We start from the raw sequence: 25,610 nt of genomic DNA, 5'->3' as shown, positions 1-25,610 counted from the left end.
TTATCGCACAATCAGCTTAACAGCTCATGCATCGAAGCTGCTCACAAGAATAATATACAGAAGAATGGAAAATAAAATTGAGAGTGCGCTAGGTGACGATCAGTTTGGCTTTAGGAAAAGTAAAGGCACGAGAGAGGCAACTCTGACGTTACGGTTAATAATGGAAGCAAGGCTAAAGAAAAATCAAGACACGTTCATAGGATTTGTCGACCTGGAAAAAGCGTTCGACAATATAAAATGGTGCAAGCTGTTCGAGATTCTGAAAAAAGTAGGGGTAAGCTATAGGAAGAGACGAGTCATATACAATATGTACAACAACCAAGAGGGAATAATAAGAGTGGACGATCAAGAACGAAGTGCTCGTATTAAGAAGGGTGTAAGACAAGGCTGTAGCCTTTCGCCCCTACTCTTCAATCTGTATATCGAGGAAGCAATGATGGAAATAAAAGAAAGGTTCAGGAGAGGAATTAAAATACAAGGTGAAGGGATATCAATGATACGATTCGCTGATGACATTACTATTCTGAGTGAAAGTGAAGAAGAATTAAATGATCTCCTGAACGGAATGAACAGTCTAATGAGTACACAGTATGGTTTGAGAGTAAATCGGAGAAAGACGAAGGTAATGAGAAGTAGTAGAAATGAGAACAGCGAGAAACTTAACATCAGGATTGATGGTCACGAAGTCAATGAAGTTAAGGAATTCTGCTACCTAGGCAGTAAAAGAACCAATGACCGACGGAGCAAGGAGGACATCAAGAGCAGACTCGCTATGGCAAAAAAGGCATTTCTGGCCAAGAGAAGTCTACTAATATCAAATACCGGCCTTAATTTGAGGAAGAAATTTCTGAGGATGTACGTCTGGAGTACAGCATTGTATGGTAGTGAAACATGGACTGTCGGAAAACCGGAACAGAAGAGAATCGAAGCATTTGAGATGTGGTGCTGTAGACGAATGTTGAAAATTAGGTGGACTGATAAGGTAAGGAATGAGGAGATTCTACGCAGAATCGGAGAGGAAAGGAATATGTGGAAAACACTGATAAGGAGAAGAGACAGGATGATGGGACATCTGCTAAGACATGAGGGAATGACTTCCATGGTACTAGAGGGAGCTGTAGAGGGCAAAAACTATAGAGGAAGACATTGATTGGAATACGTCAAGCAAATAATTGAGGATGTAGGTTGCAAGTGCTACTCTGAGATGAAGAGGTTAGCACAGGGGAGGAATTCGTGGCGGGCCGCATCAAACCAGTCAGTAGACTGATGACAAAAAAAAGGTCTGTATTCGTCGTGGCATACTATCCACGAGTTCATCAAGGCATTGTTGGTCCAGATTGTCCCACTCCTCAACGGCGATTCGGCGTAGATCCCTCAGAGTAGTTGGTGGGTCACGTCGTCCATAAACAGCCCTTTTCAGTGTGTCCCAGGCATATTCGATAGGGTTTATGTCTGGAGCACATGCTGGTCACTCTAGTCGAGGGGCGTCGTTAGCCTGAAGGAAGTCATTCATAAGATTTGCACAATGGTGGCGCGAATTGTCGTCTATGAAGGCGAATGCCTCGCCAAAATACTGCCGATGTAGTTGCACTATAGGTCGGAGGATAGCAGTCACGTATCGTACAGCCGTTACATCGCCTTCGACGGCCACTAGCAGCGTACATCGGCCCCATAATGCCACCCCAAAACAGCAGGAAACCTCCACCTTGCTGGACAGTGTGTTTAAGGCGTTCAGCTTGATCGGGTTGCCCCCAGACACGTCTCTGACGATTGTCTGGTTGAGTGCATATGCGACACTAATCGGTGAAGAGAACGTGATTCCAATCCTGAGCAGTCAATTCGGCATCTGAACAGCGCTGCATGGTGTCGTCGTTGCAAAGATGGAAAAAATAGGTTCAAATGGCTCTGAGGACTATGGGACTTAACATTTGAGGTAATCAGTCCCCTAGAACTTAGAACTACTTAAACCTAACTAATCTAAGGTCATCACACACATCCATACCCGAGGCAGGATTCGAACCTGCGACCGTAGCGGTCGCGCAAAGATGGACCTCGCCAAGGACGTCGGGAGTGAAGTTGCGCATCATGCAGCCTATTGTGCATAGTTTGAGTCGTAACACGATGTCCTGTGGTTGCGCGGAAAGCATTATTCAACATGATGGCGTTGCTGTCAGGGTTTCTCCGAGCTATAATCCGTAGGTAGCGGTCATCGTCTGCAGTAGTAGCCCTTGGGCGGCTTGAGCGAGGCATGTCATCGATAGTTCCTGGGTCTCTGTATCTCCTCAATGTGCGAACCACATTGCTTTGGTTCACTCCGAGACGCCTGGACACTTCCATTGTTGAGAGCCCTTCCTGGCACAAAGTAACAATGCGGATCGAACCGCGGTATTGACCGTCTAGGTATGGTTGAACTACAGACAACACGAGCCGTGTACCTCCGTCCTGGTGGAATGACTGGAACTGATCGGCTGTCGGACCCCCTCCGTCTAATAGCAGCTGCTCATGCATGGTTGTTTACATCTTTGGGTGGGTTTAGTGATATCTCTGAACAACCAGAGGGACTGTGTCTGTGATACAATGTCCACAGCCAACGTCTATCTTCAGGAGTTCTGTGAACTGGGGTGATGCAAAACTTTTTCTGATGTGTGTATATTCAACATGAATGGAATAGGAAAGTACATTCTTTCGCATTCTACTGACACGTCGTTTGTTACATACTTACAACACGATGGGCACTAAGTACGAGAGTATTCGGCCGCCACGATAGGACAGCTGTCGTTAGACACCCAGTTTGACTAGATATTGCCTATTCTTACCTTCCCGCACTATCCTATGACGGATTCTTCTTTCGGAATATTTATCATTTGCGAAATATTGTAGAAGTGGTGATGCGTCTTAGTATGACGACATACGTTGAGTGGTTTTACAGGGATTTACTCCAATAGCCGTCGGATTTCACTAATGGCGTAATGGCAATGGATACTCTAATAACCTACCACATCCTGGAGCGTATTTTTTTCGCTTGATTTTTTTTTCGTGACAGCATTATCTACTGTCACATTTTGATTGGTTTCGAGAATTTTTCTTTTTAATTTATGGTGTCTATGTTTGATAGTAATCCTAACATATCAACGATAAATCGGTCGTTATACTTCACAACTCTTTTACAGATCACGATTCACAGTACGAATGAAAGAAATTATCGTGGAGTTTTTTTTACGGTACGCGATCCGTCTTCTTTCCTATAAACGGTTGAAATCCTTCCTGCGGTCACCGTTTCGATATACCACTAATAAATACACACATTAATGACTTATGGCAGTTATAACTTGAATTTTTTATTTTTGGGATGCAGTAAATTCTCGTAATCAAAACTTTTGTATTTAGATGTCAAAGCGTAGACGGGTATGACATTATAGTCGACATGCTGTTTACTCGTTTACTTCGCCTAACGCAAGTTCACTATGTCGCTGGTCAAAGCTGACTGGTATCTTATTTTCTACATTGTTTAACAAAGATTACTGCATATATCGAGTAGTTGCCAAGGTTCTCGAAAAAGTCTTTTCAGTGATGAAATTCGTAGGTTACGATTAATTCTGGTAACTATTTTCTCAAAAACGAAGGCCATGTAACGAACAACAATGTCTGCCCCGCGTTAGAAGTTCTCTGGCTTGTTTATAGACTGCGGAACAGCCGTCAGGCTGATTTGCCGTGTGAGTGGGCTTTAGTGCCTTCCTTTCTGCAGCCGCCGGCCGTATTCCTTGAGAACCCTATGACCGAGACCAACACGGAATGCCTGCGAGCACGCGAAGCCGTCACCGCCATAGCGGACATCATCCGCACGGCGGGCCAGACTGTCACACTGCAGGTACTTAGTTGCTCCTTCACCTCTGTAACGAACAGCTTAGCGGTACGGACGATTCTTCATTGAGTGTCCAACCCTACACTCATCTTCCGCAGAGCCCAGCGTCCAGGATGGTTGCCGACAGGCCGGAATGCGTGCGCGCCGTCGATGTCGTAGCGGCAGTTAGCGACATCATCCGTTGTGCCGGGCAGGGCAAGACTGCACAGCAGGTAACATCTCATCTTGTCACCCTGTAGCGCGCTCCGTAATTGAGTCAGACATCAGCATCAGCACACACATTTGCAGTGAGGCGGACATCGTGGGTTCAAGTTCCACCTTGGGCAAGCACGTGTTTTAACACGTACTAGAGAGGCTATATAGAGATGAGGCACCTCTTGCGGAAGTATATGAATTCGAAGGGATTTGTTGTGACGTCATTCAGTAAACAATGTGATAACTTTTGATTTATAGGGAGACATTATGAAGTGATGTATAGCGTACGGTTTTATTCGGGATACGTCACAATTTCGAACATAGATTTTAGATTTAGACCTAATAGAACAATTTAAATTTATTTACACTTTTCGCTCTGCAAAATGGGTCACATGATTATATTTGATTACGCTTTCACGAATCTCCACATGTAATGTCATGACGCTCGTCGAATGCATTTCGCTCATTGGTTCCGCCATTTTATGTAATTACTCAACATCACCACTTGCTGTCCTTTTTGTTCGCAGTTTTTTTAAAGTTACTTTCAACGTACGGTGTGACGAGTTTTATAGTGTAAAGTAATTGTATTCTTATTCGTAAAATACGTTTACTGATTTAGGAAGGGGAAACTTTGTTAGCAATAATCTGGAAAAGTCCATGATCGATTTACTTCAATATTTTTAAACGTTTTTTTGAACGTTGGACTGACATAGGCTACATACTTATTTTTAAACAAAAGCGTACAGGTTTTCTGTTAAAACTGACTGCGAGAAAGAAAATTCGGCTCTGTGATAATCATTGATACGCAAGGTATAGTGGGGTTTTCTTCAGTTTCTGGATCTGTGAGGATAGTATCTTCAACGATTTTGTTTCGCATAACTTTAATCTGCGAACGAAAGGGTATAATTACGACGTTTCGGGTAGTTCAGATTACGTAACTAGTTCAGCGGCCTGTTCAAAGTGGGGCCCGTTTGAAAATCATTGTTTTGTTCAGCCATACATCATACATGCTGATAATGGGGTAAATGGAATCTTGGTTTGGGAATACAACTTTCTTAATACACAGTTTTTTTTCTTAAACCACTTTGTTATATAAACAACCACCAACAATACGAGGCTGGAATAGAAGGGAGAACCGATAGAGGTACTCAAAGTACCCTCCGCCACACACCGTCAGGTGGCTTGCGGAGTATGGATGTAGACGTAGATGTAGATGTAGATATGGAAATGTAGAGAATGTAGGAACACGAGCTGATTTTACCTATGAAGGTACTTGTTTACAGAAAAATTAGAGCATGAAAGTAGAGGAAGGTAACGTTTACAGCTGCAACGACAGTCAACTAAAGCAGGCGCTGAATCCAGAGGTGGCTGTTTTATTTACGTTTTAGAATGTAGACCAGGATATGACGTTACAGTCGTCATGCGGTGTACTTATTTACATCTTCCGATGCATGTTCACTACGTCACTGGTCTGTGCTCATGACTAGCACGCAACACTGACTTCATCTGGCAAAGCTTACTGCATGTATCATGTAATTAAAAAGGTCACTTTCCAGTTTGCTTGAAAAGTCTCTACAAGTGGAAAAATACCTAGTGTGGTTATGTTGATGGTACCAGTTTCTCAGCAGCGAAGGCCATAAAGGACAACGAAGTCTGCCGCGCGTTAGACGTTCTCTGGTTTGTTTATAGACTGCGGAACAGCCGTCAGGCTGATTTGCCGTGTGCGTGGGCTTTAGTGCCTTCCTCCCTGCAGCCGCCGCCCGCGCTTCTTGCGAAGCCAATGTCCGAGGGCAACACGGAATGCTTGCGTGCGCGCGAAGCCGTCACCGCCATAGCGGACATCGTCCGCACGGCCGGCAAGACCATCACGCTGCAGGTACTTCCTCCTTTACCTTTAATAACAAATAGCAGTACGGGTGATTCTCCTTCTGAGTGACCGATAGTACACTTACTCTGATAGAGCCCAGCGTCCAGGATGGTCACCGACAGGCCAGAATGCGCACGCGCCGTCGATGTCGTAGCAGCAGTTGGCGACATCATCCGCTGTGCTGGGCGGGGCATGGCAGAAGAGCAGGTAACAAACGTCTCACATTATCTCTCCGTAGTTCCCTCTGCAATGTAGTCAGACATCTGCATAAGCATCTGCATACTCTGTTAAGTACTGATTTTTTTAAACTGCACAGTATAGTTTTTATTTACTAATCGACTTCCCCTCCTCAAGACATGATCAAAAACGCGTCACCACGTACCATTTATGTAAACAGGAAGTTATTAAGAACGTAGCACCGAAACTTCTCAGTGTGAGCCGTTCCATTGGCTCTATTGAGCATAGTTTGGTCTTTCTATACTTGACGAATTCCCTGTTTGCTTCTGTCTCACGTTCTTCAACCGACGTTTGTTTGATAGTTTTCTCTGATGTTACGCCAACACGGGTGGCTTGCACCGTCAAAGCTTCACCGTCCACTGCTGGTGAAGCTCTGACAGTGCCAGCCACTCGTGTTGGCGTAACATCAGAAAAACTATCAACCGAACGTCGGTTGAAGAACATCCGAAAGAAGCAAACAAGGAATTTGTCACCAAGTGGTGATGAAAGCCTTAACAGTTTTGTACCTCCTATACTTCTCAGCACTTCTATCTGCCGCTGCATTTATGCTTTTGACTCTGGGAAGGAGGATGAACTAAAATCGTAATATCTCAACTGAGATTTAACATTCCACACATCTATGGCTGTATTAAATACACAATGTGTCAGGAAATCCCTGTTACAAACTTGTAGAACTTATAGAGGTGAGTGAGAGATAGAACATTTTGCTTTGGAACCCAAGTCCAGAAACATACCGTTTCCGTGGTGTACCCATTTTAAAACATGCTGGTTACTCGACCACTTTTACAAGTAAATCGTCAGGTATGACCCAGTGCATCACTTGTTTTATCGTTTTACTGATTAACAGTCAAAGAAGTTGTTGGTGTGCTCGTTGACGGATTTTCTTCAATGTGACGCAATACGACCTCTTCCAAACCGAGGATGCGACGTCTCCTTGTAGCACAACCGACACGCCTGCTGACGATACCTTTTCTAGAAACCGTTGCGAAATTGTGGCGATAAGGGTATGCGATGGGGTCGGACATTGTGGAGAACAGTCTTGATAAAGGCGACGAGTGGCTCTTCTGTTGCCGGTAGCTTCGCTGTTCAGAAGCATCATACCGGTGACTGAGGCTCGAACCAGATCAAAGAGGTAAGAGAGACGTCAAATGACATCAGACGATCCGACGTAATCACCCCCCCCCCCTTCCATCATCGTGACTACCCTGTTGCATACCTACGTAGCAAATATGTTTTCCAAACGGTTGTAGCTCGCAAACCGCACGTTTCCGGACATAGGTTCCTATTCAGAATACATTCTCTACGACTACTATAAGTTTATAACTGGAATTTCCGAACATGCTTTATATGTCTTCCTATAACAACCAAGTATACTGCATATCCATTCTGTATTTCTACATTCCATGCCATAGTTCCGTGTCCTTTTTCCTATTTCTTTCCTCGTCTGCTTGAGATACTGTTTGTCTGTGTGTGGTGCTTCATAGTTTGATGCTTCCAACTGTTTAATTTTACGAGCACTAGCTCTTAGAACGGTAGTGGCAGTTTAGACAACTTTTGTGTAGAGCTTAAGTAGTACTTCACTGGACCAAAGATACATTGGGGGACACTGGTCAGCAGCTATTTTATAGCTTGGTACAGGTACCCAGGACGTATTTTCTCTGATCTTTCCCACTGATACCTATGGACTCGGCCCGGTAGCGTGAACAGTACTGTATTGTTAGTCTTCGGAAAGCGACGGTGTCTGTTTCGGCCATCTCTAGTAACGTGAATTACGAAGTTTGAATGTGTAAGATCCTGATTTACTCTAGGGTGCTAATGCTTGCTTTCAGATGCAGCCATGATAAATGATACAGTAGAATTATCTTCAGTTAAGAAGTGAAATCATGTTTATTAACTTTTCTTTTTTTCTTAATTCAGTTCTTTACCCTACCGCAGGTAGCGATGGGAACCTGCTTTTCCCCGTCTGCATCCAATTTTATTTAGTGTGCGTATTTTATATCCGACTGTGTTGTGTTTGTTTTCTGTATGTGCGTTTTAGAATTCGCTTTTTGTGGTTCAGTTTTATGTCAGTTTCGTGAATTTCGTATTGTTATGCCGTGTGAGACGGTGATGTGCTTCTCGTATGGTATAGCAACGCTTCAGCTCTGACAATTTATCTCCTCTTACTGTGATTTCTTTTAATAATTTTCCGTCTGAGTGTAATTTTATTTTATTCGAATATCTTTCGTGAATTCTATGCTTTACGTTGTGTTTGTTATCCGAAGAAGGCCACGTACATTCCCATCACATGGTGAGCCCTCTGCTCAACACTGTCATTTATTCAAGTTCGATGTTTCGCATGAATTTCAAATGGCTTGCTCATTTGCTTTTATTCTAAATCTTTCCGTTTTTTTCTTTCTTTCGCAACGGAGAATGCCTGAGCGAGTTACTGACCACGTGGTTGACCGTTGAAGCCAACTACACTCTGGCCCAGTGAGCATAGTTTCTTCTTTCTGTGTGTGGATTACTGGTATGAATGTGCATGTACATTTAACTTGAATCCTTCCTTCTTACTTATCTTACATTCTTCCCGCGTGTTGAGATACGATTTACGAAGTGGTTACTGTAATGAGTATCAAGCAGTGCTTTGCGATTACGATCCTTAGTTGATGCTGTTATTGTAATTTAAATAATATATAGATGCTTAATGGTTTCTAACTTGTGATCCAGTTTTTCTATCTGGATTGCTCAAAAGCATCTGATTACCGATAGAGAATCGTTTTTTTAAATATTTTATTTGTTGTATTAATATGAGAGGTTTTTATTTTGAATTTAATCAAATGCTACCAGGGAGATAAATTTTCAGTCGTTCGGTTTAATCGAAATTGATTTAATTATTCAACAACTTACAAATGTAATTGATTGAGAATTACTCCGCGTTCAGTCTGACCATTTAGTAGGATGCATAGCTGAAAAGTGTAAGAATCATTCAACAGAAAACTGACTTGGGTCTCCCACACTATCACACACCGAGGTAACATAAGTCGTCTAAAGCGGTAGTTGACAGTAAACAAATGGAAACAACAAAAATGATTACTGTTCATTCCATCAACCATATTCAGTTGAAATTTTGCGTCATCACTGTGTACAACAACGACAATAACCGCCTGGAAGGTGGATTCTTGTTGGAGTACTGCTTTTTGCAGAGTTTAAGTATTTGAGTAGCATTAACCCATCTTCAGCCACAATAAAAAGGTAGTGATGGTGTATTATATATCGTTTAAATGTGCTACAGTATTGCACTACATGTACGCCTATTGTAACTAAGAAAACATTATTGCATTTACTGTTCTGCAAAACTTACGTCCTCCAAGTATGAGTAGCGTTTCCACCTTCTCTTTGTTGGTGAGATAGTAGCGAGCGTGGAGATTGGATATGAAATGTGCTGGAGTTACTCTGGCCAAGTTACACTTTCAAAAAATTTATTAATAAAAACAAAATATAAAATTTTAGATTTTTCTCCAAGATTCCGTTTACAATATTCAATATTGTACACGTTAATAATCAAAGTTATTAAGAAAACAAAATAGCTATGCAATTAATACTGCTCAGAACAAGAGACGTTTGCTACCCATGTAAAATTGGTTCAATAAACAAAGTAAGTGTCAATAACATGCTCCTCAATTGCTTAGCCAACTTTCTGCAATATATATACTTCAATTATCCTGATACAAAAGAAGCTTTTTTTAAGAATAAAATGAAAAAAAATTTAACTCAGTTAATATATGTACAGCGTGGTCCATTGATCGTGACCGTGCCAAATATCTCACGAAATAAGTTTCAAAGCAAAAAAATACAAAGAACGAAGCTTGTCTAGCTTGAAGGGGGAAACCAGATGGCGCTATGGTTGGCCCGCTAGATGGCGCTGCCATAGGTCAAACGGATATAACTGCGTTTTTTTAAAATATAAACCGCCATTTTTTATTACACATTAGTGTAGTACGTAAAGAAATATGAATGTTTTAGTTGGACCACTTTTTTCGCTTTGTGATAGATGGCGCTGTAATAGTCACAAACAAATGCCTCACAATTTTATATGAACAGTAGGGAACAGGTAGGTTTTTTAATTTAAAATTCAGAACGTAGGTACGTTGGAACATTTTATTTCGGTTGTTCCAATGTGATACATGTACCTTTGTGAACTTATCATTTCTGAGAACGCATGCTGTTACAGCGTGTTTACCTGTAAATACCAGATTAATGCAATAAATGCTCAAAATGATGTCCATCAACCTCAGTGCATTTGGCAATACGTGTAACGACATTCCTCTCAACAGCGAGTAGTTCGCCTTCCGTAATGTCCGCACATTCATTGACAATGAGCTGACGCATGTTGTCAGACGTTGTCGGTGGACCACGATAGCAAATATCCTTCAACCTTCCCCACAGAAAGAAATCCTGGGACGTCAGATCCGGTGAACGTACGGGCCATGGTATGGTGCTTCGATGACCAAGCCACCTATCATGAACTATGCTATTTAATACCGCTTCAACCGAACGCGAGCTATGTGCCGGACATCCATCATGTTGGAAGTACATCGCCAATCTGTCATGCAGTCAAACATCTTGTAGTAACATCGGTAGAACATTACGTAGGAAATCGTTATACATTGCACCGTTTACATTGCCATCGGTAAAATGGGGGCCAATTATCCTTCCTCCCATAATGCCACACCATACAATTACCCACCAAGGTCGCCGATGTTCCACTTGTTGCAGCCATCGTGAATTTTCCGTTGGCCAGTAGTGTATACTATACCGGTTTACGTTACCGCTGTTGGTGAATGACGCTTTGCCGCTAATTAGAACGCGTGCAAAAAATCTGTCATCACCGACCACGGTTTTTGGTGTGCAATTTTCCACAGCCAACATGAATTTTGAGTTGCCCAATAATGCATTTTATGCAAAAATAATATTTCCATGGTTCGTGAATGTAGCCTCGTCAGTAAATAAAATAAAATTAATAACTGTGTCGTCCCTCTGAAACTGAAATTGAGCGCCATCGGCAGAATTCAGAGCGATGCATACCATCCGTACCATTTAACTCCTGGTGGATACTTAATGGTAAGGATGATATTTATGGTGATGCAGAACACGAACAACACTGGCTCATGCCAGATTTCCCTGAGATTTGACGCGAACTAACACAAGGATCTCGAACCACAGTGACAAGAGTACAAATTTCGGTTTCCTTGTTAGTAACTTTCCTTTGCGGATACGATTCCGATGCGTTAAAGATCCAATTGTTCTCAATTTATCAGACACAAATTTAAATGTACGACGTGTAGGGTGAGTACGTTGAGAATATCTTTCAGCTTATAAGTCTTTATCTCTCAATGGATTTCGTTGGCATTCTCCGTAAATGAGAAGCATATCGACTTGTTATTCGAAGGAATACATCATTCCCATTCTCTAGATTCGACGATACTAGTCTTACCGTTCCTGTTAGTGTTATATTGCGAAACCGTCTAATGGTGTTTACATGTCAATGGCAAGTTAGATGGATACGCCGCATCGGCGAACATTTACTATTTGCACAATATACAAGAGAGAATTGTGAGAGCATGTGCTTCGATAAGTGCCGCAGTGATAAGGAATACCACTCAATCCATGATAAGAAGATTGGAGCACTGCATTGGTACCTATGGTCATCACTTCGAACATATGTAAACGGACGTTCATGCCACCTTTCGACCTACGTTGACCTTCAAAGACCTTACTGTTACACATCATTGAATTCGTCTCGATAGCCGCTGTCAGAAAATAAACACCAAACTATAGCATCCCATTTAAAAAAATAAAGTTGACCTTCATATCTCTGACGCGACCCCACCTAACAACAAATAACCATCGTCACATTATGGCTCCCGTTGTCGTATGCAATGTATGTCCCATAAACTTTTAAGCTACTATCATACTTTTGGAGTTATTCTAGGTGGCAATAATTAAAGACTCACCCTGTATATCTCTTCATACTCGTGGTTCAGTTCCACTGAAAACACCGTGCAACTGACAATGGAATAATAGATGTGAGTCAGAACTTTTACCATTTGTACCATCAATTTCTTCCAGTGATCCATGCCCGCAAATTTAGCAGAAAGTGCTTCTTGGTGTACAGAACAATGCATATATAAGTTTTCTCTTTCACTGTCATCTAAAAGTTTAAATTGTTTCTGCATGGTACTGTAATGTCATTTCGTAGCAGATAAACAGTACCCGTTGCGTATGTGAAATGGGACTTCTCATCCCTCTCTTCTGTCGTTCCCATTCATTTTATAGGATTGTGACGATAGATCGCTAGATTGCCTCTTTTTGTGCAAACACCCATTGGACCTGTCAACATCCTTCATGCCATGAACAAGTAGCGAAGGGTCAACAGCGTTGACCCCACGATTCTGTCGAAATCAGAAAGTTGTGCCCTCCGCAAAATACGGCACTGCGTGCTAAATCAAATGTCGCGCTGTTCCGCGTGCTTTGGAGAAGGACCACAACAAGCCGAGCGGCAGGCTGAGCGTCGGTCCGCCCGTGACCGCAACACGCAGCACGCGTGATGTTTGGCACGCCGTGGCCGCCCCTGGTGTACTTCGTCTTCACATAAACCTTCAGCTGAAGACAGTTAATGGAACGGCCAGTGACCATCTTCTTTGTGTTTCCATTTGCTTACTGTCAACTCCAGCATGTGAACCAGTTACGATATCGCAAGTACCTGTAATATGCGCTAGCACAGCACAATCAAGGACAATTTTCAGTTACATTTTGAGGAACGTCATGTTTACATGAATGGTACGTTATGATACGTTTTTGATCAACTCTTGAGGAGTGAAAGTAGATTAACGATTAAAAGGTATATTGTGACATTTGGAAAGGATGTACTGCTGTTCATGTCTCTACAAGAAAGGAAATCTTCCTGGCTGATTTCCTCCTCGTAGCTAAACAAATTTGCTTAATACATTTTTTTTTATTTTGCTTGTGGAATAAATGTTATTTGGGGTGATATAGATGCATGGGGACACTGTATACTAGAGAGACCACACAGAGTGTAAATGACAACTGTTTGAAGTCTGCCACAGTGGTATTGATGAAGTCGAGTCGAACAAATTGATATGGACGCTCGTGGTCTATTAAACCGGGAAACGTCTCAAAGTCATGCATAAAATCCACCTAAGAGACAGCGGACCTGCGACATGGTAGATTTTGGCTAAAACTGTCCTTGAATATTAAAAAAAAATCTTGTTCTTGCACTTACAAAATCTAAAGTAGACAATTGTGTAAAATTTCCCTCGAAATATTGTGTGCTGTAACAACATAAAACTAAAAATTTTGTCTGTCTGGCCTTCTTTCTAAAACTACCATGCTTGTTAAGTTTAGACCAAACTGTAAACATTATTTTTGTACAACGTTTACAAAAGCCTTTTTTCTATCGTTACTATCGTGGGTAAGTTTAAATTAATAACATCAACGTCACCTAGGCCCTGGCATAACAGAGCGAGAGAATGTTGTAAATCTCACGCAGCACACATACGCTGTGGCTTATGTAACTGATTCCACGTCTGACCGATTCGCCTTTGTATTTTAAATGTCCGAATCACGTGTAATCGAACAGTTTTTCAACTTTATGTAGCAGGGAAAGAAACCATTTTTAACTGCGAGCGTAACAATATTTAGCCGAATTATCCACTAATATTGCTAAAAGTGGAGTTATCAATGCCCAGAATCATTTTTGTATCCCTCCAGAATTGATAATACGACGTTGGCCGCAGTATGCGAAGTGAACCAGTCGAAGTTATGACACCTCGCGCGTGTACTGTTAGCCGCTGGGACTGCCTCACAAAAAAGAAATTTCGTCTCTTCCACGCTGCTTACGTGCCGCTTCTCCGAAAGATATAGCTCTTAGTTCTCCTTGAAGAGCATTTTTATTAAAACTGCACAACATTACAGTGTTTCTACTAACACCAACAACAATCTCAAACAAAAATTTTGGCACATGTTACGTAACAGAATATTATAAACAGCAAGGCACATATTTATGATTTAAACTTGGCTCCAAAGTGAGGTATGGATAATACGGCTTGATTTTCAGAGCTGGTACACCACACAAGTTATTACACACACAACACCTTACACGGCCTAGGTGAATTAACTTATCCGCACCCCCGTAGCAAAGACCTTACGACAGATCTACTGAAAGAGAAACTGAAACTACGAAGACTGTTTTGGTCACCAGCTCTGGAGGATCAATTGAAATACTTTCTTCCCGTTTATGTTTTTGAATGTGCCAGAAGTAAATTTGCGTTAATGGCTCTTGTGGAAAAAATTGCACTTGGATACGAGAATGAGACAGACTGAGACATGCTTAAGTAACTTAATGGCTGCTGTTTTTACTTTGAATAATTATGTAAAGTTAATATTACGGCAAAGAAAATTTATAAGTAAAAAAAAAAATCTCATAAAATTGAACCTTACTATGACATATCAAAGTGACCACACTTCTTATCTCTTCAAAATGAAAGAAAAAATTATTCTTGGAAACTGCATTCATACAACACTGAAAGATTGTCATAACACCAAAATTAATTAATTACAATCTTTTGACCATACAGAATGACACAAAATTTTTAACTAAATGGACAGGGAACTTTGGATCGCTATATGACTTTGGGACAATGATTCTAACAAATACTTTTAACAAAACTATATTAAAACTTTGGCAAACTATAGGGTTGACTATAAAATCCTGATACACTGCTAAATACTCTTAATACGAAAATGGTTGCAGCCGTATCGGCGCAGAAGTTGTTGCCTTCTGAGCAAAATTTGGATAGGCTTATCACGCCTCCAGTGATGGAATTAATTCATAACTGCCACGCACATGCGGTAGCCATGTTAACTTAACTGTATCGTTGGCTCCATGTTCGGTCATATAAAACCAGTCCTATATTCTTGCTTTTCAACACAAAATAAACTGGACACGGCTTCAGCATCTCTGTCACTGTCACACCAAATATTAAGCATTTTCACATCGAATTTTTACTATTTCGACAGACTAGGCACGCCATGATACGTTCATGCCAAGGTTCGACTGCAACTGATCTGGTTTTCCGTTCTTTTTCTCCTTGGCGCTGCTCACGCCATGGTCATCCAAAAGACTAGCGATCTAAAGCCCACAGTGGATTTCCTACTTTCTGGTTTCAATTTGTTAAAATGAATTACTTGTTCTACTACCCTTAGTATGTCACTGTCAGTATATTTACGAATTACATTCATTTCCATATTTTATTTTCCATAAAATTATTAATGTTTTCACAAAATGAACTCTACTTCAATCGAACATTTATCATATAAATAATACTTTACATCTTGACATAGTTACAGAGGTTTCCTTGACACTAACCTTTAGTATAAGACCGATAAATGTACTGAATCGATTTTCATTTGATACCATTTAAATAAAAAATTTTCGGGTATTTCAATCTGAATTTAACTGTAGCATGACACTTAGATGGTCTTTGTAGGTCAACATGAGGTTGCTTCCGTGCTTGATTGACAGCAAGTGTCCTATATCAAACTGTTCGCCTCGAGTTTTCCCATACTACTGTGGTACATTTTAAACAGTTACCGTTTACAACCTGTATCTGATCAGCCAGAACATTATGATCACCTGCCTAGTAATCGACATGTCCACCTTTGGTATGGGTAGGAGTGTCGACAGGTCGTGACTTGGAAGCAATGAGGCCTCGATAGCTTGCTGCAGAAAGCTGGCATCACATCTGCGCACACAATTCACCGAATACCTATAAATTATGGGGAGGTGGGCGATGAGCTCTGACTTCACATTCAATCACAGCCCAGATGTGTTCGGTCAGGTTCAAATCTGGAGAGCGGGGTGGCCAGAACATTAACTGGACTCGCCACTGTGTTCCTCAAACCACTACGTCACACTCCTGCCCTTGTGACGTGACCCATTACCTCCTTGAAAATACCACTGCTGTTGGAAAACAAGACCAACACTAAGAAGCGTACGTGGGCTGCAACCAGTGTACAATACTCATTGGCCATCATGGAGCCTTGCACGGGCTGTATTGGACTAAAGGATGCCCACATGAATGTCCCCAGAGCATACTGGAGCCGCCGCCAGCCTGTCTCCCTCTCATAATAAAGGTATCAAGAAGTTGTTCCCCTGGAAGACGAGGGATTCGCATTCGCGCCCTCCCATCGGCAAGATGAAGAAGGTTTTTTGGGGTACATCAGACCATGTAACGCTGTGCTACAGTGCCAACATCCAGTGCCGATAGTCTTGTATCCATTTCAGTCGTAATTATCGATCTTAAGGTGTTAACATTGGCACATGCATGGGTCTTCGACTGTGGAACCCCATCCTTTGGAGTGTTCAGTATACTTTGTGTTGAGACACACTTGTACTCTGCCCATCATTAAACTCTGAGTTAGTTCCGCCACAGTGGGCCTCTTGTACGTTTTACAGATATGCCTAGCCTAAGACGTCTGACATCTGTAATGAGGGGTGACCGTCCAACTCCACAACGTCTGGATGTGTTTTCACCTTGGTTTCGCCAAGTGCTAAAGACACCCGCCACAGCACTCCTCGAAAACCTGGTAGGTTCTGCCGTTTCCGAAATGCTCGTGCCGAGCTGCTGAGCCATCACAATTAGTCCTCAGCGAAACTCAGATAGTTCGCGCGCCTTTACCATTCTACTTACGGACAGCACATTCTGTGATACTATAAGCACCGTGCATGTGTCTGATTAGCAGTCATTCCTGGCCAGATGACTCTGCTTCCGCTTGAATTGGTTTATGTGGTGGTCATAATGTTGTGGTTGATCAGCGTACAGGCTGTCTGATGCCCAACTAGAATGTAAGTCTTCAGTGTTAACTGAGATAGACTTCCATCTTCGTACCTAACAGTTTAGGCAAAAGGTCAGACAAAACTCAAAATCTAAAAACCCGCACCACACACACACATTGTTGTGTTCGATTGTCAGTAATCTAGCTTATGCCTTTTTTTCATGACACAAGATACAGTCAGATAAAATGTTTTTTACTGTAATCATTATTCCACAAGTATCACAAACGGGTGGGTCGTCACTTCTCAGAACGAAGGTGTGCGTCAGAGGTTTGTTCCCTACTCGACCACCCTTTATCACGTCTCACTGACCGGTAGGAAGTGGGTGATGTCATAGAGCTGCCGTGTATTAGTTTGTTGTTTGTAGTCTCCTGTCACACTTAGTTCCATACATGCATTACGGACTTCCTCAGTAGTGATTTAGAGACTATAAAGTGGATAATATTGTATGAGGGACAAGCCTTCTTGGCGGCAGTATCGGTTGGATCATTCCACAGATCCCAACATGTACCGCTACCCAACAGAATGACATGTTCTTCCTCTGTTCGCGTAACTTGAAATGACCGTAATGAATTTCAGAATTCTTTTATCAGGGAGGTGTAGATCCTAGATTGTCTGCAAAGCACTTAGAAAATCAGAGTAGACAAGTAATCTGGCCTACAACTCTCAGAATCACATGGACTTCAGCGCACGAAATACATCAGACGTATTCGAGAGCAGACGGTCGGGAAGAGCCTCTCTGTTTGGAGACCCAGTATATATTACTTTAAAATTATGATGCTCATTTAAAACACTAAAAAACTGTTCTTAGAAACATAATATTGAGTAACTAGTGTCTTGGACTCTTAGAAGTGTAAAGTTATGCTGGGGATCTTCAGCAAACAGTTATAGATAGTGCTCGTGCACCACAGAAGACGTAGCACAAACGTAAGTCTCTGTTCCATATGGTTTTCAAGATACTTGAAATCACCAGAAATGGAACCGATGGAGATGACAACGAAGTGACACGCCGTTATTTGTTGTTATTGACTTTTAGTTTCCCTTTACAGTTGATATTAATGTTGGATAACTCACACCTCTGTGAATTTTCAATTTATGTACATGCACTCTGTGTTATCAATTTGATCTGATGTCTACTGGATCTTAAACATGTGCATAAAAATTTTAAGCGTGAGCAAGCAATTACTGGTTTATTTAGACACACGTGGTGGCACAGAGATAACAGGAAAAACTGGATCGATAGTTTGAAGAAAGAAACTATACAGAAAACTTTCTTCTGTTCTTATTTTTAATTTTGTCCTAACCAAATAATTATATGAGATTCTTCACATTAACTTCCTGCCTCAGTATCTTGGAAAGATGAACTGGATTGTCCTGAAGGACGCATGAAGATATTAAAAACAGAGGATTTGTTCCCTTCTTCAGACTGAATTAGGCATTAAAACAGCTTATGACAAAATCAGAAACAACTATATTATCAGATAACATTCAAATGCGACATATATAGAAAATTTCTAGACTACTCACAGGTTTTGAAAGTTTTATCTATGACATTTACTCTGAAAAATCACTGCTGTCCTTTATATTCACCCTCTTATGCTGTAGCTGCTGGTCTCGCGTCTCCTCCTTATAAATTGGCCTGTATTCATATGGAATGTATCTATCTAGGTTACATCCTGGATCTTCTTGTCTTGTATTGGAATTTTTCTACTGTGCTCTATTTCTGTTGGAATGTGGGGTACTCCTGCTTTGTTCTTTTGCAGCAAGATGATGTTTTTCACCATACCATCAATGAACTCATTTGCGGTTAAATAACTGTTAGGTAAGAAGTATTCTAACTGCCTGTATTTGTAAATCGAAAATGAGGACTTAGTTGTCTTTTGTAGAACTTAGGATACCAGTTCTTGAAATTAAGGATATTTTCAGCAGAGATCTTTGACACATTGAAACCTGTCTTCCTTGAGGATAGAATCAAGTCAGTATACTGTTACATTGAAGAAAAGAATGCCCCTCCAATGGGAAGGACTGATGAATCTTCGTAAACTGTCCAGTAGCAATCAATTTAAGGAGAAAGCGTACCAAATTTTTGTTGCGGTTTTGACTCCCGCAGGCACTGAAAAGGTGAAGTTCTTTAATCACAGGGTCCACACAGTTTATTTTTAACCACAGTACGCTACATACTTCGCCAGGCTCACGTTAGCCTATTCTTCCGGATAAAGAGAAAATTCGGTAGAATCTATTTCCGTATCGTGTGTGCAAAATTCTTATAACCATTGTTTCCCCAGATACAACATTTCCTGAACACGCAATTTTGGCGAAGGGAGGTTTACATACATCCAAATACAAATCGGGTCATTGGAACAAATATTTTTAATTCTTTCTGTTCATTATACAGCTTCTGACCCCGACGAACATGAATGATGTTTTCGGAGACAGCAACTAGCTTTGCATTGCTGTTTATCTTCGCAGTTACTTCTTCACAAGTACTACAGACATTGATCTAAGGACCTCCAACTCTACAATCATAATTTTCGTGGATGTTCTTTCTATAAAAGCCATATTTTATTTCCTTAAGAAGATATGGATTTTTTTTTAACGAAACAGGTCATACATGAGTTCGATGTAAAGTTCAATGCTCAAATAGTTTCGGATCTAATTGTTGGAGTTCGTTTCTTTAACAGAAATTTTTTTAACATGTTTATGAATAAAATCACGAATGTTGTTCGGTATTGCGTTACTGTCATGTCCAAGCTTGCTTCTATTATCTATGGGAACTTGTTTTGTAGTTATTTATGACTTTGATCGAAAGATTGCTTTATTATTTATGCAATACACTATATTAAATGCATTTTCACACACAGTCAAGCTTTCATTGCCTTTCATTACATGATAAACGAAAGTCCTATGTCGTTTGAGTGGTGTTTCTCTTTGAGATCGCCTTCGAAACCTTTTTTACTGTAGCGGAGTGACTTGTCACCTTCAGAGGTGGATGAAGACGAACTAATTTCCTACCGTCGCAGATATGGCTCCTGTTGAGTAAGATATATGAAGTCGATGGAATTTATTGTGATATCATTTCATAAATAATGCAAAAGCTTTCGATTTACAGCGGGATTTTATGATGTGGTGTACAGCGTAAGGATTAATTCCGAATTCTTAGCGATGTCTAAGGTGATTTTTAGACTTGGACCAGACAGCACAGCATAAATTTATTTGAATATTCCACGCTATAGAATGGGCTACAAAATTACAATTCATTAAGCTGCCGTGCACCTTCTTCACACAGGTAATGTCATCATGTTGACCGAATACAATTCTCTTATTGCTTCCGCATCTTATGTACTCAGTCAACATCACCTTTTGACAACTGCTCTCCTGTATTTCACACATTCTACAAAAAGAATAATTTTCTAGGTAAGTAATAGACATACCTGTAGCTGTCTTTGTTTACTTCAGTCCGAACATCTATTAGTAACACCTTGATGGACCATTCCATGCTTCTCTATCCGGTGCCAGCCTATTCGTTTCAGAATAACTACAGTAACCTGCATCTGGCCATTTTTTTTAAAAAAAAGGCATATTTTTACCATCAGATGTACGACTGTACGCTATTCTCCACTGGTTTAAGTTATTACAATCATCTCCACAAGAGAAATATTGTGTACATCAATGAACCACATGGAGACGGTTGTAATAACTGAAACCGGCAGAGAATAAACATACAATTGTACAACTGACGGCACAAACATGTTTTTTACAAAATATTTAACAGTGTAAATAGTCACCTACAAATGTTTTACATCTATCCATCCCTTGTCCTCTCTCTAGAATTTTTTTCTCACACTCTACCCTCCGTTACAAACCCGACGATTCATTCATGCCCCTTCATGTATCCTATCAAACTATACCTTCTTTTATTGAAGCTGTGTTGTATATTTCTCTTTCCTCCATTCGATTCAGTCCCTCTTCATTAGTTTTCCGATCCTCCTAATCTTCAGCTTACTTCTGCAGCACCATATGTAAAAACTTTTTTTTTTTCTGAACTCCGCGTCCTCCACATTTCACTTTCACACAGGCCTACACTCCAGACAAATATCTTCATAAGGAACTTTTAACACTAAGTTTTGTATTCTGTACGTTTATTTTTTCTCGTTTGGAAATGCATTTCTTGTCATTGACGCACTACATTTCATTTCCTCTCTACCTCGGCTTCAGCAAATAGCAAAACTCATAACTTTCAAGGTCTCACATCCTAATTACTTCCCTTATAATCACCTTATTTAATTCTTCTACACTGCATTAACTTTGTTTTGCTTCTGTTGATATTCATTTCATATCGTCTTTCAAGAGACTTTTTATTCCACTGAGCTGTTCTTCCAAGTCCTTTGCTGTCTTTGACAGAATTACAGTGTCATTGGTACACCTCAGTGTTTTTAATGGCTGTCTCTGAGCACTATGGGACTTAACTTCTTTGGTCATCAGTCCCCTAGAACTTAGAACTACTTAAACCTAACTAACCTAAGGACATCACATACATCCATGCCCGAGGCAGGATTCGAACCTGCGACCGTAGCGGTCGCGAGGTTCCAGACTGTAGCGCCTAGAACCGCTCGGCCGCTTAGGCCGGCTCAGTGTTCTTTTATTTCTTCTCCAAAACTTTAATTTCTCCTCCAAATTTGTGCTTAATTTCTTTAACTGCTTGCTAAATGTACACATTGAATTACATCGGGGATAGCTTACAATACTGTCTCACTCCCCTCTCAGTTTCTGCTTCCTTTCATTCTCGTGGACTCTGATAACTGCCATCAGGTTTATGCACAAGTTGTAAATAGCCTTTCACTCCCTTAATTTGTCCAGCTACCTCCAGAATTTCAAAGAGAGCATTCCAGTGTCAAAAGCTTTCTATAAATCTACAAATGCTAAATGCGTAGATTTGCCTTTCTCTAACCTATGCCGTTAGCTTAGTATTGCCTTGTGTGTTCCTACATGTCTCCAGTATCCCAAATGGTCTTTTTGAAGATCGTCTTCTACCAGTTTTCCATTCTTCCGTAAATAATTCGTATCAGTATATTGCAGCCAGGACTTATTAAACTGATAGCTCGGTAATATTCACACCTCTCACCAATTGTCGCCTTTTGGATTAGTGTTATTAGATTACACTTGAAGTCTGAACGTATTTCGCCTTTCTCATATGTCTTACACATCAGATGGAGTAGTTTTGTCATGGACGTTCCTCCAAAGGCCGACAATAATGCTAAAATACTCCGAGCGCATTGGTTCGGATTAGATCATTCAGTGTCATATTCTTCCCGCACGATCATATCTCCACCTACTTCTCTTTATATAGCATTATCTTCAAGTTCATCTCTCTTGAGTAGCTGTTTTGTATATTACTTCCATCTTTTAGCTTTCCCTGCTTCATTTCTGAGCTCTTGATATTCATATAGCCGCTTCTCTTTTCTCCGAAGATTTCTTTAACTGTCTCACCTATCTTTCCCTTAGCTGCGCATGCTTCCTTTTTCCTGCTTCATATGTTGAATTTGTACATTTTTCCTTTCATCAATGAAAATCAATATCTTACGTGATTTCCAAGGATTTCTACTAGGCTTTGTCTATGTTTCATCTATCAAAGCTATCCTTTCGCCTTCTATTGCGTTCCGTTACTCTGTTTCAGTCAATTTCTGTCTAATGTTCCGTCTAAATCTCGAATACCTCAGGGTCTTTCAATTTATCCAGGTTACATCTCCTCCATTTCCTACCTTTTCTCAATACAGATCGCGTTTTTTATCTATATAATGCACCTCCAGGTTATTTAATCACATTCGAACTTTTGTTAAAGTTTTATCTGGGTCTGTTCTACGACATCGTTCTAACACATATGGATCTAGCACCCAAGGTACCATAACCAACACGTGGTTATTTTTTTCCTTACCGAGGAATAGAGGTGGAGGTCCTCAGTCAAAAATTTTTTGCGGGACATCACATACCTGGGTGTGGAAGACAGTTATCTTTAGAAGTTAGCTGTTTTGATTCTAAACCTAAGTGTGGCTTAGAAATTATTGTAGCTATTGTGTAAGGGTCCGGAACGAGCATGGAATACGAATTGTTTGAGATGACTCACCTCATTAAGCATTACATTGAAACAAGGGGTAATGAACGAAAACCACACCACACTACCTTTCTATGCTTTACCAACGCCTTTGAGAAACAGAGAGTCTCCATCCAGAGACTGTTGGCGGCAAATGACGCGTTATGAAATCACTGTATTTTCATGATGCCTTGGTAGAGAGCTTCAATAAGGCATTTTCAGTCAGTAAACGCCATGTGTCGCTTGTCATACGAACAGGTGGGGTATTGCAGGGATACTGTGTACACGTGCTCCACTTTCAAAACATGCAGACACTAGGATAACCCAGTTCGGCTCCACGGATGGAATTTGTGGCTCTGAGAACTATGGGACTTAACATCTATGGTCATCAGTTCCCTAGAACTTAGAACTACTTAAACCTAACTAACCTAAGACATCACACAACACCCAGTCATCACGAGGCAGAGAAAATCCCTGACCCCGCTGGAATTTGTGCACTCGATTCTTCAGCAAACAGATGTTGATACAAAGTTCCATATTCATGTGTTATTTACAGATGCGAATTAAGTTAGGCGCTCACACTGTTTTATCGGTGTGTATAGTGGTGTGAGAACCTACAATCAAATGCTCTTAAGACTTCAGAAACAACGGTTTTCCCATTAATAATTTGGCTGGAAAGGTTGTGGAGATGTACAGCCCTTGGAAGAAGGAAAGGTTATTAACCATCTTCCAGGGCCTGTACATCTCCTTTCACGTTTATGGGGAGCAGATATACAGGTACGACTCAATGTGAAACTTCGCAGTTTCATGTCTGCTTGTAATTGAAGGTGATGGCACATTCTTTGGAGTCCCCAATGTTCAAACAGCAAATACCTTCACCGAACGATAAGAACTCAGTCCGATGATAGCTCACACCGCCAGTTCATTTAGGAGCACCTATAAACCGACCAGCGCCGCTAGGTTTTTTCTACGAAACTGAAATAACTCCAGCTCGCGAACGATAAAATTGCATTTATAAGACTATGTGTTTGTTAGAATAAGTTATACACAGAAGCGCCAAGGAAACTGGTATAGACACGCGTATTCAGATACAGAGATATGTTAATAGGCAGAGTACGGCGCTGCGGTAGACAACGCCTATATAACCCAAGTGTCAGGCGCAGTTTTTAGATCGGTTACTGCTGCTACAATGGCAGGTTATCAAGATTTAAGTGAGTTTGAACCTGGCGTGTTAATCGACGCACGAGCGATAGGACACAGCATCTCCGAGGTAACGATGAAGTGGGGATTTTCCAGCACGATCATTTCATGAGTGTACCATGAATATCAGGAATACGGTAAAACATCAACTCGCCGACATTGCTGCGGCCGGAATAAGATCGTGCAAGGACCGGACCAACGATTACTGAAGAGAATGGTTCAGTGTGACAGAAGTGCAACCATTGCGCAAATTTCTGCAGATTTCAATGCCGGGCCATTAACAAGTGTCAGCGCGCTACAGCATTCAGTGAAACATTACCGATATGGGCTTTCAGAGCCGAAGGCCCTGTCGTGTTCCCTTGATGACTGCACGACACAAAGTTTCATGCCTCGCCTGGGTCCGTCAAACCGACATTGGCCTGTTGACTGGTAACATGTTGCCTGGTCGGACGAGTCTCGTTTCAAATTGTATCGAGCTGATGGACGTGTACGGGTATGGAGAGAACCGGATGAATGTAAGACACTGTGATACCACAAACGTCCAGAATGGGTACAGAGTGACTACAAGAACAGTCTTGTGATCTTAAACACTGGCCACCATACTCTCCAGACATGAACATTATTGAGCATACCTGGGATGCCTTGCAACGTGCTGTTCTGAAGAAATCTCCACCCCCTCGCACTCTTACTGAGTTATGGACAGCCCTGCAGGAATGATGACGTCAATTCCCTCCAGCACTACTTCAAACATTAGTCAACTCCATGCCACGTCGTGTAGCGGCACTTCTGCGAGCTCCCGGAGGCCCTACACGATATTGGCAGGTGTACGTTTCTTTGGCTCTTCAGTGTATGTCCCCCTTTAGCCAACGGTCTTGCCGCAGTACTAACACCGAATCCCGTCAGGTCCCAGAAGTTAAGAGCTCTCGGGCTTGGTTAGCGACTGGATGGGTCACCGTCCGGGTCTGCCGAGTGGCACTGGTCACGAAAACTGACACGGCTGGAAGAGCGGTGTGCTGACCAGACGCTCCTGCGTATCCGCATCCGGTGATGCCTACGGGCTGAGAATGACACGGCAGTCGGTCGGTGCCTTTTGGCCTTCAAGACCTGTTTGGGTGGTATTTGCTTGTTTTTATGTTCAAGGCCAGTTCGAACGATGTTTGTTTGTGTTTGTTTGTTATCATGTCCCCCTTTACCTGTGCTGCTACAGGAGAAGAGCAAGAATATTTCTGGTGTATCCGCCCAGCGATTCTAAAAGCCCGCCAGA

At 41.4% G+C, this 25,610-nt stretch overlaps 1 protein-coding gene across 1 annotated transcript in view; it reads left to right on the top strand.

Moving 5' to 3' along the window:
* Positions 1-3,772: 3,772 nt before the first annotated feature.
* The window catches only part of LOC126335767 (titin-like), a 65,662-nt gene continuing 43,824 nt past the window's right edge, over positions 3,773-25,610 (top strand). Inside the window, exons 1-4 of the mRNA XM_049999227.1 lie at positions 3,773-3,868; positions 3,961-4,074; positions 5,811-5,933; positions 6,018-6,131. Coding sequence (XP_049855184.1) covers positions 3,773-3,868; positions 3,961-4,074; positions 5,811-5,933; positions 6,018-6,131 — 447 coding nt within the window. The remainder of the gene's footprint in view (positions 3,869-3,960; positions 4,075-5,810; positions 5,934-6,017; positions 6,132-25,610) is intronic.

The sequence above is a fragment of the Schistocerca gregaria genome, chromosome 2, assembly GCF_023897955.1.
Source record: "Schistocerca gregaria isolate iqSchGreg1 chromosome 2, iqSchGreg1.2, whole genome shotgun sequence".
Taxonomy (NCBI): Eukaryota; Metazoa; Arthropoda; class Insecta; order Orthoptera; family Acrididae; genus Schistocerca; species Schistocerca gregaria.
This window is presented reverse-complemented; position numbering and strand designations above follow the sequence as displayed.